The following is a 13,762-nucleotide window of genomic DNA, read 5'->3' on the forward strand; positions in this document are numbered from 1 at the left end:
AATACACAATCTAACCTACAGTAAGGTCCGGATATTTTTCCACATCCCGGAAGAAAATGTTCGTATCTACCGTTTTTCGTAACTTGAATGGTTGTATGTAGGGGAGCGTCTGTATAACTAATTACCAGTCCAACCCTGGTTATCGGTAATTTGTATCAGTAGGAAAATAAACCTTATTGTGCATCCTTAATATGAAACGTTTTTTAAATAAAAAAACACTTGCACACAGACATTATCTCCCTTATTTCTAATACAAAGAATGGATTTAAGCCAATAACTTTGACGTTGTAGCAAAGAAGTGAAACAGCGTTTACCTGTGAAAGTGCTGGCTTGCAAAGGCTCTCCCTGGCTGCATCCTGGCAATGTCCAGCGTCTTGACGGGGTTTTTAAAGGGAAGATCCGAGTTGACCGCTCGGAAGCTGCTGAAGTCGTGAGTTCCTTCCAAGATGGCGGCCGCCTCGCTCATAGCTCCTACGTCCAGCTCCCTGAATTAGTTGGGCACTTGTAACTCTTTGAATGTCATGTTTATTTGTTTGGCCCTTAATCATAAGGAGTCTCAAAGGGTTGCACAGTCCAAAGACTATTGCAGACTACACACTATTAATAAACCATCCCCTGATCCAAAATCTACATGAGGGCAAGGAAAAACTCAAAACCTTAGCATGAGGGAAATGAATTGGTTTTGATCTGATCTTTATCCACACATTAAGGAAGCCTCCACCTTTTAGTCCTGCTTCCTGTTGAGAGTGTGTTGCCGGCCCCATTTGGTGAGTATAGGGGTAGTGAAGCGGTTTGATCCGAAAAAAATGGATAAGTAAAGACACTTAAGGCAATTTTTCTTCCTAAAAAAGATGACAAAGTCCCTTTGTTGTGGTCGGGGCAGAGGGATGACATTTCGTGCACCTCCGCAGAAACTCACAAGTTCAGTGTCCTTGCAATAAAATGTCAGTCTGCAAGCAAAGTCCACTCGTGTTTGTGGAAAGCATTTTTTAGATATTGGAGTCATCACAAATGCAACAATAAAGCACCGAAGTGAAAGTTCGGCTTGAAATGCATCGTTTCATGAAACAGTTTCTCTTAGAAACAAGTATTTTAAAGAAAATTGACAATGTTTGTTTTCTAAACAATGTTAAGAGCTAGAAACATACTTTATTTATCTAATGAAAGATGATGGTTGAAAACAACAAACCTAATTCCAATTTGTTGGTTTTATAAAGCGAATTAGCAAACAATTGTGCAGTTTTTTTAGCTAGCTATCTGGCTAGCTTTGTAGCTAGCTATCATCCTACCTTTTCAGCTATTTTTGCATACTATCTAGCTAATATTTGACCTTTTTTTGCTAGTTATTAAACTATTTTTCGGCTGCTTTTAAGCTAGCTATCTAGCTTTGTTTTTACCTTTCTATTAACTAGCTTTTAAAGGGCTTTTAATTCTTTCCGTTGGAGGAATCTCCCACACTAAACTGTGGAAATTTGGAGGCCTGCCTCATTGAGATTAAAAGAGTGGATGTCACTCAATTTCTTGCGTCTTAACTCTGAAAAGACCGAAATGTTAGTCATCTAAATGCCGTGACTTATTCTCAAAAACTGCTGTGAACATTGACAAATGTCACATCACACAGAGTGACTCAGTTAAAAATTTAGGTGTCATATTTGACCCTGATCTATCCTTTGAAACGCATGTAAAGAAAATTACTAGAACCGCTTTCTTCCATCTGCGTAACATTGCTAAAATCCGTTCAATACTGTCTCAGTCGGATGCGGAAATTATAATTCATGCGTTTGTTACTTCCCGTCTCGATTACTGTAATGCACTACTCTCTGGTCTCCCGAAGTCTAGAATCAAGTCTCTTCAGCTGGTACAAAATGCCGCAGCGAGGCTTTTAACTAGGACAAAAAAGTACGATCACATAACACCGATTTTGGCTAACCTGCATTGGCTCCCAGTTAGCCATAGATGTGACTTCAAGGTTCTCTTAGTATTGTACAAAATCATACATGGACTTGCTCCCTCTTATCTATCTGATTTGCCCCTATGTCCCGGTCCGAAGCCTACGATCTGAGAGTGCCGGTCTTCTGGTGATCCCAAGAGCAAAGAAGTGTTCTGCTGGTTCGAGAGCGTTCTCCATCCGGGCACCGGTGCTGTGGAATGCTCTTCCCCCTGAGATCCGATCTGCAACCTCAGTGGAAATGTTTAAATCTAAACTTAAAACTCACTTCTACTCCATAGCATATGAATAACCTACTCTTCTCGTCGGCTGAAAAATCGTCTGTGTAATATAGTGTAATAATCTGTGAAGCCCTTTGAGACTCTTTGTGATTTAGGGCTTTACAAATAAAAATGACTTGACTTGACTTTTAAGCAATTAATCAAGAGAATATAAGTATAATCTATGTATTAAACAATTGTATTTATTCACTTTTTTATTGATTTATTTTAAAGGAAATACAACAAACTGAATTCCAATTTATGGGTTTTAGAAAGAAAATAAGCAAAGAATTGTGCAGTTTTTTTAGCCAGCTATCTGGCTAGCTTTTTAACTATTTAGCATGCTTTCTAGCTAGCGATTTACTGTTTTTTTGCATTCTATCTAGTTAATATTTTACTTTTTTTTCTAGTAATAAAGCTAAATTTTGGCTTCCTTTCTAGGTTTCTAGCTATCCTTTGTTTTAGTTTTCTGTACGGTTATTTCATTAGCTTTTTAGTCTTTTAGCTAGCTATTTAGCTTCCTTTTGGTTTTTTTACCTGTTTACCTTTCTAGCTGTCAAGCTACCTTTTAGCTAATTATCAAGCCGTCTAGCTAAGTTGTTATTTTAGAAATGCATATCAGAGAGGGTGCTTGATGCGCTAATTAGTAAAAAAAAAAAAAAAAAGTAACTCGAAACTTGAAAAAGGTTGGAGACCCCTACACTCAACAATACAGCAACATATAGTGGTTAAATCTTACATTTAGGTTATTAGAAAAATATAATAAAATATCCATTCTAGGTTCGGTTGGCAAATAATTTTAACTTTTTTTTAAAGAAAGTAAGCTATATAGCTATTTTTGCATGAGATCTAGCTAACAGTTTCATTTTTTTGCTAGTTATCAAACTAATTTTTGGGATCCTTTTTAGATAGCTATCTAGCTTTGTTTTTAGCTTTCTATTTAGTTGGCTTTTTACTGTTTTAGCTAGCGATCCAGCTCACTTTTAGTTTTGTACCTGTGTACCTTTCTAGCTAACTATCAAGCCACCTTTTAGCTAATTAGCAAGCCATCGAGCTAAGTGGTTATTTTAGAGATTCACATCTAGCTAAGTGGTTATTTTAGAGATTCACATCAAAGTGGGTGCCCTTTGCGCTAATCAGTAACAAAAAGTAGTTTGACGCTCGAAAAAGGTTGGAGACCCCTGCACTACACAATACAGCGACATAAGATGGTGAAATATTACATATATATTATTGAGAGGGCAAAAAAATCCTATAAAAATTTTGAATAAAATATTCATGTTGTGTTCTGTTGGCAGATAATTTTAACTTTTTTAAAAGAAAAGTATTCAGTCCTTCAGTCATTCATATTTGTATTTTTTGTTACATTTATACACATTAAATACATATTGGTATTTATATGCATTCTTTAAATAATGTACGTCGATTCGATAGTTCAAGTAATTTGCTTGTAATTTAAATGAATATTGATTTTCAAACGTTTTTTTTTTAACACAGTGTCCCTTTAAGTTTGCTTCGCATGTTTGTTTTTACCCTCATATGTAATGTAGCCAACCGACACCCGCCGAGCCCTCGAAGGTCATCTTGTTTCTCCGCAAAACCAGACCGGAGGAAAGAAGACGACGATGAGGAGGAATGACGATGACGAAGGCGCAAGCTTGCTCTCGCTGAATAAAATGTGAGATGGGGTAACCGAGCAAAAAAAAGGGGGGGGGGCCGTATCGGGAGAATGTGTGAGACGTGTGGGTGTTGCTCGGCATGCGTATGAGCCTGCAGCTTATCTTGGCCTACTTTTCCCTCTTCCTAAAAAAAATGACAAATGCTTATACAGTCGATCCATTTTTTCCTTCCAATTCCAGCCACGAGAACATCACACAAGTGTCCAATCTCCTTGTTGTTTTCTGGAGTGGATTGGCCCTAATTTGCCGGTGGCGCTCAGCACATGTGGATTATTCATGTGTGTAACGTGTCATTGTTTATGCAAGGCTTGTCTGGAGATTTGTGAGAGAGAATTGCACTAACACAAAAACAAATTTGCAGTTCCCTGTTTTTTGCATATTTAGCATTTCCAAAGGTTTCAGATCGTCAAAGTCATTTTAATAGCACATGAAGACAACCCCAAAAATTACAAAATGCACTTTTAAAACGTTGATTCCATTTCTTGAGGCTCAAAAAAAATCAAAACCTATACGGACCTATGTGAAATTGTAATAGCCCCCCTTTGTTAGATCACAAAGTAACTGACTAACCAAAATTTTGGGAAAGCTTAGTTCAATTCCACAGGCCACACCCAAAATTGATTGCCACAAAACAATTAACATGCAGCCACATCCAAAGAAAAATCCATAAATTAGAAAAAAAAGTGATTGAAAACTATCATTCCACAAAAAAGTCACAAGGCTGTAAGGCTCCAGCAAACCACTGTCAGAGCCATTATTCACAAATAGAGAAAAATGGAATCAGCGGCAAACCTTCCCAGAAGTGGTTGACTAAGATTACTCCAAGAGTGCGACCACAGCTCAGCTCATCTAGGGGGTTACAAATGAACCTCAAAAAACATCCAAGGAACTGCAGGCCTTGCTGGCCTCAGTTGAGGTCAGTGTCCATGACTCCACTATAAGCACATTTGCCAAAAAGCATCTTGATTATCATCAAGACTTTTGGAAAAACATTCTGTGGACTGATGAGTCAAAAATTGAACATTTTGGAAGGTGTGCCGCCCATTACAACTGGCTTAAAAATGGCACAACATTTGACAAGAAGAACACGATGCATTCTGTAAAGCATGGTGGTGGCAGTGTGATGGGCTGGGGCTGCTCTGCTACCTCAGGTCCAGGACAACTTGCTATGTTGACGGAATAATTAATTCTGTTTATCAAAAGATTCTGAAGAAAATGTCCAGCCATCACTTTGTGCCCTCAAACTCGAACGCTCTTTGATCATGCAGCAGTACAATGACCCAAAACACACCAGCATGTCTATGTCTGAATGACTTGAGACAAAATGAAGGTTCTGGAGTGGCCAAAACAAAGTCTGGATTTGATTCCAATTGAGATGATGTGGTTTGATCTTAAACGGGCACTTCATGCTAGAAAATCCCCCAATATGGCAGACTGGAAACCATTTTGCAAAGAAGAGATGACCAAAATTCGTCCAGAGCATTGTAAAAGACAATTATCGTCAACGTTTGATTTCTATTATCGCTGCCAAAGGTGGCCCAACTCTTTACTAGGTTTAGGGAGAATATACTTTGTCACATAGGTTTGTATTATTTTTTGCGCCTTAATAAATGGAATTAACATTAAAATGGGTTTGATGATCTGAAACCTTTTAAAGTAATAAATATGGAAAAAACACAGAAATCAGGGTGGAGGGCAAATACTTATTAAATCTTTCAGATTTAATTTCCTACTATGTTCCTGTCTGGGAGCCTTCGCTCTTAAAATACTGGTCTACTCGGGATCCCAAGAGTCAAGAGGAATTCCACAGGTTCAAAATTCGATAGCGTTCTCCATTCGGGCCCCGGTGCTGTGGAATACTCTTCCCCCAGAGATTCGATATGCAACCTCAGGGGAACTTTTTATATCTCGGCTTATTACACACTTATATTCTACATCTTATGAATTTCATATTGACAATATATTGTCTGTAATGCTACATTCATTTTAGCCTGGTCATCCTGGTAGGGGGATTATCCCAAGGTTTCTTCATTTTCCTCATGTTGAGGTTTTGGAGTTTTTCCTTGCCCTCATGTAGGTTTTAGCTCAGGTGATGGTGTCATAATAGTCTGTGTAGCCCTTTGACACTTCTTGTGATTAAGGGCATCACACATAAACATGACTTGACTTGATGTTGTTGAGTTTTTCCTTGCCCTCATGTAGGTGTCAGATCATGGGATGGTGTCATAATAGTCTATAGTTTGCAATTGTCTGTGGTCTGTGCAGCCTTTTGAGACTCCTTGGGATTAAGGGCGTCACACATAAACATGACTTGACTTGGCACTGTACGTATGTACATATAATGTTCTCACATGTCGCGTACATTCCAGCACTTGTCGCGCTCGGTGAGGGGGAGCTGAGAAGGGTGCGAGACGCCCAGGGCGATGCGGTAGACGTACGTCCGGGAAAGCGCTCGGAAACGGGCGTGGAAGTCAACCGGCACGCGGCGGGCGCGCGTGACGCTAGGAAAAAAAAAAAGAAAACATTTACACATCAGGCATCATTAAGAAAGCGACAAAACGACCGTATATTCTGGAATACGGAGCACACCTAATTATAAACCTGAACAAAACTCAATTTGGTCTTACCCTTGTGTCATGCAGGTACATATTATGTTTATTTTCATGTTTTTTTTTTTTATTTTCAATCAAAGACAGCATTGAAAAATCAACATTTGGGAGCTCAAATTTCCCCCCAGTTGTGAACATTTTGAAATGTACATAATAACTTGGTTTTATATGTTATTGCACATGGCAGCCAATCACATGCTATACACAAAACACACTAATATACATTATTTGGACGTATAGATATCCATTATAATTTATATTCTTTAATATATCATAAACCTGGTGTATTTTAATACATTTCCTGGGATTTTAGTGTTTTTCTCTTCAGTTGAGTCAATTGTATACAAAGTAAAAATTGTTGCTGAGTGTTCACACCACTACACCAACTGGTGGCGCCAAAACCCAAATCACAGTGTTTTGCAGGCAAAATTATCATGAGAGGTTTTTGTGGAAACTGCTATTGTCAAAGAAAAGCATTTTTGGCCTAATTTAAAGTTCTAATTAAGCCATATGAAATATTCACTTAGAAATTGTATGTATATGTAAATTCCGGCAGCACGGCGCCGCAGTGGTTAGCGCGTGTGTGGCACAATTCTGAGGTCATGAGATCGAACCTCCTGTGTGGAGTCTGCATGTTCTCCCCGTGCTTGCGTGGGTTTCCTCCAGGCATTCCGGTATCTTCCCACATACCAAAAACTTTCATGTCAGGTTAATTGGTTGGTTCAAATTGTCCCTAAGTGTGAATGAGTGAGTGAATGGTTGTCTGTCGTTGTGCCCTGCGACTGGCTGGAAACCAGTTCAGGGTGTCCCCTGCCCACTTCCCGAAGGTAGCTGGGATGGGCTCCAGCATCCCCCGCGACCCTACTGAGGATAAGTGGTGCAGATAATGGATGGATGTAAAAACAGTTCTGTTTTCTTTATAGTCCCTTTACGAACTTGTACTGCCTTTAGTAGCGGGAGGAATTAATAAATTAATCAAAAACTATATATTTATGGATAGGTCTATTTTGAGTTGTGCGAGGTTTTAGGATTAAATGTTATTGCCACAAAATTGGCTTGTATCGAAAAACATTTGTAACCACTTTTTGACTAATACGAAGTTCTAATAAAATTATATGAAATATGCACCTAGAATTTGTATGTATATACAGTTCAATTCGTTTTTCTTTATAGTCACTTTTCAGATTTGTAACGTCTTAAGGGGCAGAGGGATGTGGGGGCAATACTTAAATGAAAAACTATATATTTATGGATAGGTTTGATGATTTTGAGTTGTTGGAGGTCAAAAAATATTTATAAATTGTCTGGGTTATCACACTTTTTTAAGTTTGTGTCCAAAAAAATGCACACTGACAAAACGCATGCCACGAGGATTAAGGGGAAAAATAAAGAAATGTCTTCGCCATGCATCATATGTGCACGTGCACGGCTATTTCTGCACCCCGAGTTACATTATAGATCTCTTGTTGCGTGAGAGGAGAAACTAGGTTACCAGGGAGGAGATCCAGTGCGACACGTGTAAGGCTTCGTCTATAGAACGGGACTGGGAGACTGGTTGCACACAAAATAATGCAAATAAATAACACACATACTTCAATTTTAAAATGTGAATTTTCCTTTTTTATGTATGTATTTTCCTTCATTTTGTAACCCTGTACAAACAGACAACCAATTGCTCCCCTTATGAATGATTAAATTTCCCTTATTGAGCGATAATACAAACACAACGCGAACTCTATTTAAAGACGCTCCCCCACTTACAACCATTAGACTTGCGAAACTTATCCATTGCTGTAAGTTAGATTTTGATTTGTGTGCACCTTTTTCCGAGTATAGGACAGTACTGTAGTGCTTCTTTCCACTGTGTGGTGCAGTGAGAGGTCACCCAGCATCCACCCTGTAGAAGAAATCCGTTTCCTCTTCCTAGTTCGTGTGTAGACATACTATAAAGTATCTCCAGCGCGCTAAGAACTTATTATATTTTATACATATTTTTACTGTTAAATATCTCGTGCATCCATTCAATATGGTCGGTGTAAAGCAGACCTGGGCACTCCGGTCCTGGAGGGCCGTATGTTCTGCATGATTTTTGAGGTTTCTCTCATCCAATACAGGTGATTCCAATCACCAGTATCGTTAACGAGCACTTGCTAGCTTGCTAACGAGGTTATAATTTGTATCACCTGAGTTAAAGAAGAGCAAACTTCAAAATCTGGCAGGGCGTATGGCCCTCCAGGACCGGAGTGCCCAGGTCTGGTGTAAAGTGTAAACAAGAGGAAAGCCCTTTTTTTTAAATGAAAGTGGAATAAGGAAGCTTGATGTGGTTGAGAAAATGGTTGGATGGGGATTTTTTTGGCCACTTTTTACCTACATGAGGGCAAGGAAAGAATGTTTGACTTGCTTCCAGGTTCGCTGATTAAAGGTCTTTTTGGGGTCCTTGGACCTTCAGTTCTAAATGTTATAAACATATCACTCTCCTCAGGTTTTGTTCCAGCGGCTTTTAAGTCCACTTTTATTAAATCTACACTTAGACGACCCAACCTTGATCCAGAAAGCTTATGTAATTATAGACCTGTGTCAAACCTTTCTTTCTAAAGTACTTGAAAAAGTTGTGGCACAGCAGCTGAATAATTTTTTTTTATCTGAGAACAATTTTTTTTTTTTAAATGCAATCGGGATTCAGGGCTAACCACCCCATACTGAGACAGCACTGATTAAGGTAAGCAATGATCTTATACTGGCAATGGACTCCGGCACTTCATCAATCATGTTTCTGCTGGACCTTTATGCTGCCTTTGACACAGTGGAGCATAAAATATGACTAGAACGGTTGGAAAAATGGATTGGTCTCTCAGGAATTGTCCTCTTATAGTTCAGATCGTACCTCTCAGGTAAGACGTACTGTGTTAAATATGGTGAAATGACATCTGTGCCCTCTTGTGTTACCTGTGGAGTTCCGCTGGGTTCAGTACTTGGCCCCCTTCTTTTCAGCATTTACATGCTTCCATTAGGTGATATTATTTGCAAGATTATATCGGTTTTCACTCCTACGCAGATGACACTCAGCTATATCTTCTGACAGAGGAATCTGGCACACTAAACTGTGGAAACTTGGATGCCTGCCTCACTGAGATAAAAGAATGGATGTCACTCAACTTCTTGCGCCTCAACTCTGAAAAGTCGAAATGTTAGTCATTGGCAATGTTCCCTCTAATTTTCCACGGGTCTGAGCGTTCACACAAAGTCGGTGAGGAACGCTTGAAACAACAGTGAGCAGCAGCAATCCCAAGTGTGGCAACTAAGTTATTATCAAAGATGCCCAAAACTTGACATCACGTTACATTTTGCTGAGTTTCCGGCAATGCAAAAAAAAATTTCACTTTTGAATGAATTGACTAATGTATTATTGCAAAGGTTGTACGGCCTACAAACGTCATTTGTTTTTACAAGGATTCTTTCACAAGATTTCCATTTCTTTTTTTTCCTGGCATCTTTTGTCGCATAATACTAACATTTTGGGGGGCTTATTTAGTCGGTTGCACGATAGAGAACTGTATTTAATCGCATTCTTTAGTGGAAGTATAATGTTGGCAACAAGATTGACTTGGTATAATTAGAAATTATTTGAATGCAACACAAACTTTATTTCTTTTTTCCTGTTTTTTTCTATTTTTTTTTAATTTCTTTAAAAAAAATCTCATTGTGTTTATTTTTTCATAGCTGTTACTTTTTCTTTTTTGTTCTCTATTTACTTTTTTTCCTTTGTTTCTTTGTTTTCTTTTTTCTGGCTTTTTCTGAATTTTTTCTTCTTTTTTCTCTTCCTTTTGTTTCTTTTTTTTCTCGGCTTTTCACTACTTTTTCATTTCGGTATTTTTTTCTTTTTTGTTCTATTCCCCCTTCCTTTAAGTAATTTTGTGCATAATTTTACATAATATTTGGTCATATAGGGGTGAAAGAAGCAAAAACAACCTGAAGAGCCGTTTAGCCGAGCCGAAGAAGCCGGTTCTCAAAAAACTCTACTGACTTTACTCAACTTCGTTCGTTCTTCTTGACTTCTAAATTCCCCATTTAGAACACAACGTCAGGGGAACCCTTGTATTTTTACCTTCATGCACTGTAACTTTGACTTAATTCGCTTCTTAATTAGCAATTTCGAGCCCTGATTTTTGTGAGCTGGCTACATTTTTTTGTGCGCGGAAAAGCTCTGGGTAGTGCGCAATTGCGCACACACGCAGCTTGGAGGGAACATTGGTCATTGGTCCGTCTAAATGCCGTGACTTGTTTTCAAAAACTGCTCTGAACATTGTCAAATGTAACATCACCCAGAGTGCCTCAGTCAAAAATGTAGGTGTACTTTTTGACCCCAATCTGTCCTTCCAAACATGTTAAGAATATTACAAGTAAAATGAGAAAATAATTAAAATCTGTAACAATATGTGCAAGAGTTTTACTTTAAGTTATTTTTCAGTGTAATAAACACCTTCAAAAAAACAGCACCAGTTATTAAATATACTGTACCACCTTATGAGAAGATCACTGCAAGAAAGCAAAGGTACTGAAGGATTGCATGCTTTTTTTAAATAAATAAATCAATTTTCTTCAGCACACTACTTGAAAAACACTAGAATAGTCCATGGATTGTACATATGGCTTGTTATAAATCATTTTATGATGAGCTGCAGCTATGTAGGAGGAGGCAGACATTACCACAGCTTTCGAGGACTAATGTTCCCATTCTTTTTTTGGACCTATTAAAAATTCAGATCCTCCCTGGCTAGTTAAAATGACTAAATGGTTTTAACAATGTACAATAGAACTCAATAAACAGTCATCTCATTTCCTAAATCGCCACTGTAACCCAATAAGTTGTGTTTTTGAGGAAATCTCACACGTTACTTCCAATGTGTATGTCTTATAGCAAAAAAAGAGAGCAAAGATAATCCTTTCTAACCTTCTCTCTGCAGGTTGGAGGATTAGCAAAAGGGATGCTGGGAGATTGCCTGCTTTCCATCTGAGTGGGCTTCTGTTTCCTTATGAGCTCCTTCTCCACCCTGGAGCGGTATTCACCTTTCTTTCTGTTTTAATATCGATTTTGAATGTCACTCTGACACAAAAATTGTAGGGATGCACGATAATGTTTTTATTCTATCCATACAGATTCACAATAAAATCGTGCTCCTGGAGACTGATGCCAATAACTGGTAACTTGTTTAGCTAACTGCATGCTATATTTGTCAATCAACAAGTTGAGAATCTTGATTAAACATGCAGGTGTGGAAACAAAATCTAAAAAGGAATACAATTCAATATACTAGCTTAAGTTCTACAATAACAACTGATTATGGCCAAGCTCTCCAGTGCCTCGTGCACATTACGGAGAGGTAGAGAGGAGACACGACCAAGTTGTGCTTCCACTATAGACAATCAAAAAATTTTTTTTTCAGGAACAGGCTTACAATGACAATCTTTCAAACTAGCCAAGCTCTTCAGTGCCTCGCACGCATTACAAAGAGGTAGAGAGGAGACACGACCAATTTGTGCTACCACTATAGAAAATCAAAATATATTCTAATCAGGAACATGCTTACAATGCTTACAATCCCTCAAACTTGCTAAGCTCTTCAGTGCCTCGCACGCATTACGAAGAGGTAGAGAGGAGACACGACCAATATGAACATAAATAAAAACAACATTTAAAAAAAAAAAAAGATAAAATAAATAAAAACAAATGATATAGTTCTGGATGTTGTTCTGCGTGTTTTGCACAACACCCCTCCCCCCTTCATTTTCCTTTCCAATCTTTATTCATCACTGGGTTAATTAACGTACGAAATCCCTGTTCTTTGATAATATGAATTTAATATGTTCTTAAAGGTTCTCTTTTTTCTTTTACCTTTTATCGGACAATACATCATTAAAGGGACAGTAAGTGATATTTAGTGCCCCCTAGTCACAGTAAAGTTGAGGAAATTGTCGCTGTTCCATGTAGCACATGTTTTACTAATTTCATTTCAGGAAATATTTTGTGTCAATTCTGTTGATGGTCAACAGAAGTGGGTAGTTACATTTACTCCATTACATTTACTTGAGTAAGATTTGGGATATTTTGTACTTTAAATCACCATACTTTTCACTTTTACTAGTGTAAATTTGTGGAGGAGAAACTGTACTCTTAATCCCTTACATTTGGCTACATTGAACCTGTTAAGAAAATCAAAATATATTCTAATCAGGAACATGATTACAATGCTTACAATCCCTCAAACTTGCCAAGCTCTTCAGTGCCTCGCACGCATTACGAAGAGGTAGAGAGGAGACACGACCAATATGAGATACTACTGTAAGACCTTGATGAGGCGAATGACTTTGACTTGTATTCATTATTTCTGGCAGGGCAGTGTTTACAGACCGAAGTTGTGTTATCTCTACAGGCTTTACGGCACTTCCTTTTATACTGACAGGTACGGGTGCCTGTAAGGTACATTCACGTGACCATGCTCCACACACAACACATATGATATATAAATTATATACAAATATATGGCAACTACTTCTATTGAAAAGCAAAATATATTCTAGTTAAGCTCTCCAGTGCCTTACACACATTATGAAGAGGTAGAGAGGAGACATGATCAGGTTGTGCTATCACTATAAAAAAATCAAAATGTATTGTAATGAACATAAATGCTTAGAATCTTTCTGACAAGCCATGGTCCCCTGTGCCTCTCACAAATTATGAAGAGGTACAAAAGGAGGTACAACCAAGTTGTGGTACTATTTCTAAAGAAAATTAAAATGTAATTAATGAGGAACATACTGTGCATGCTAAGAATCTTCCTAACAAGCCTATCTCTCTAGTGCCTCGCACACATTACCAAGAGGTAGAAAGGAGACACGACCAAGTTGTGATACGACGACTGTAGAAAATCTAAATATATTCTAATGAGGAACATACATTCTTAAAATATTTCGGACAAGCGAACTCTCCAATGCCTCGCAAGGGGGTAGAGAGTAGACACGACGAAGTTGCGATACTGCTACTATAGAAAATCAAAATGCATTCTAATGAGGAACCTAAATGCTTCCAATCTTTCGAACAAGCCAAGCTCTCCAGTGCATTGCATGCATTACGAAGAGGTAGAGAGGAGAAACGACCAAATTGTTCCACCACTACAGAAAATCAAAATTATTGTAAAGAGGTACATAGATGCTTGGAATCTTTCTAACCCGCCCATCTCTTTATTGCCTTGCACACATTACCAAGAG

The 13,762-nt window shown here is 38.2% G+C and overlaps 1 protein-coding gene across 2 annotated transcripts in view; it reads right to left on the reverse strand.

Annotated features, from left to right (window-relative positions):
- pusl1 (pseudouridine synthase like 1) overlaps positions 1-13,762 on the reverse strand; it is a 31,473-nt gene that overhangs the window by 7,931 nt on the left and 9,780 nt on the right. For both annotated transcript variants that reach the window (XM_088337850.1, XM_088337849.1), the window contains exons 4-5: positions 6,239-6,388; positions 315-485 (exon numbers count right to left, since the gene is read on the reverse strand). In XM_088337850.1, coding sequence (XP_088193976.1) covers positions 315-485; positions 6,239-6,388 — 321 coding nt within the window. The remainder of the gene's footprint in view (positions 1-314; positions 486-6,238; positions 6,389-13,762) is intronic.

The sequence above is a fragment of the Urocampus carinirostris genome, chromosome 6 (genome assembly GCF_059441175.1).
Source record: "Urocampus carinirostris isolate Australia breed hairy pipefish chromosome 6, RoL_Ucar_1.0, whole genome shotgun sequence".
Classification (NCBI taxonomy): domain Eukaryota; kingdom Metazoa; phylum Chordata; class Actinopteri; order Syngnathiformes; family Syngnathidae; genus Urocampus; species Urocampus carinirostris.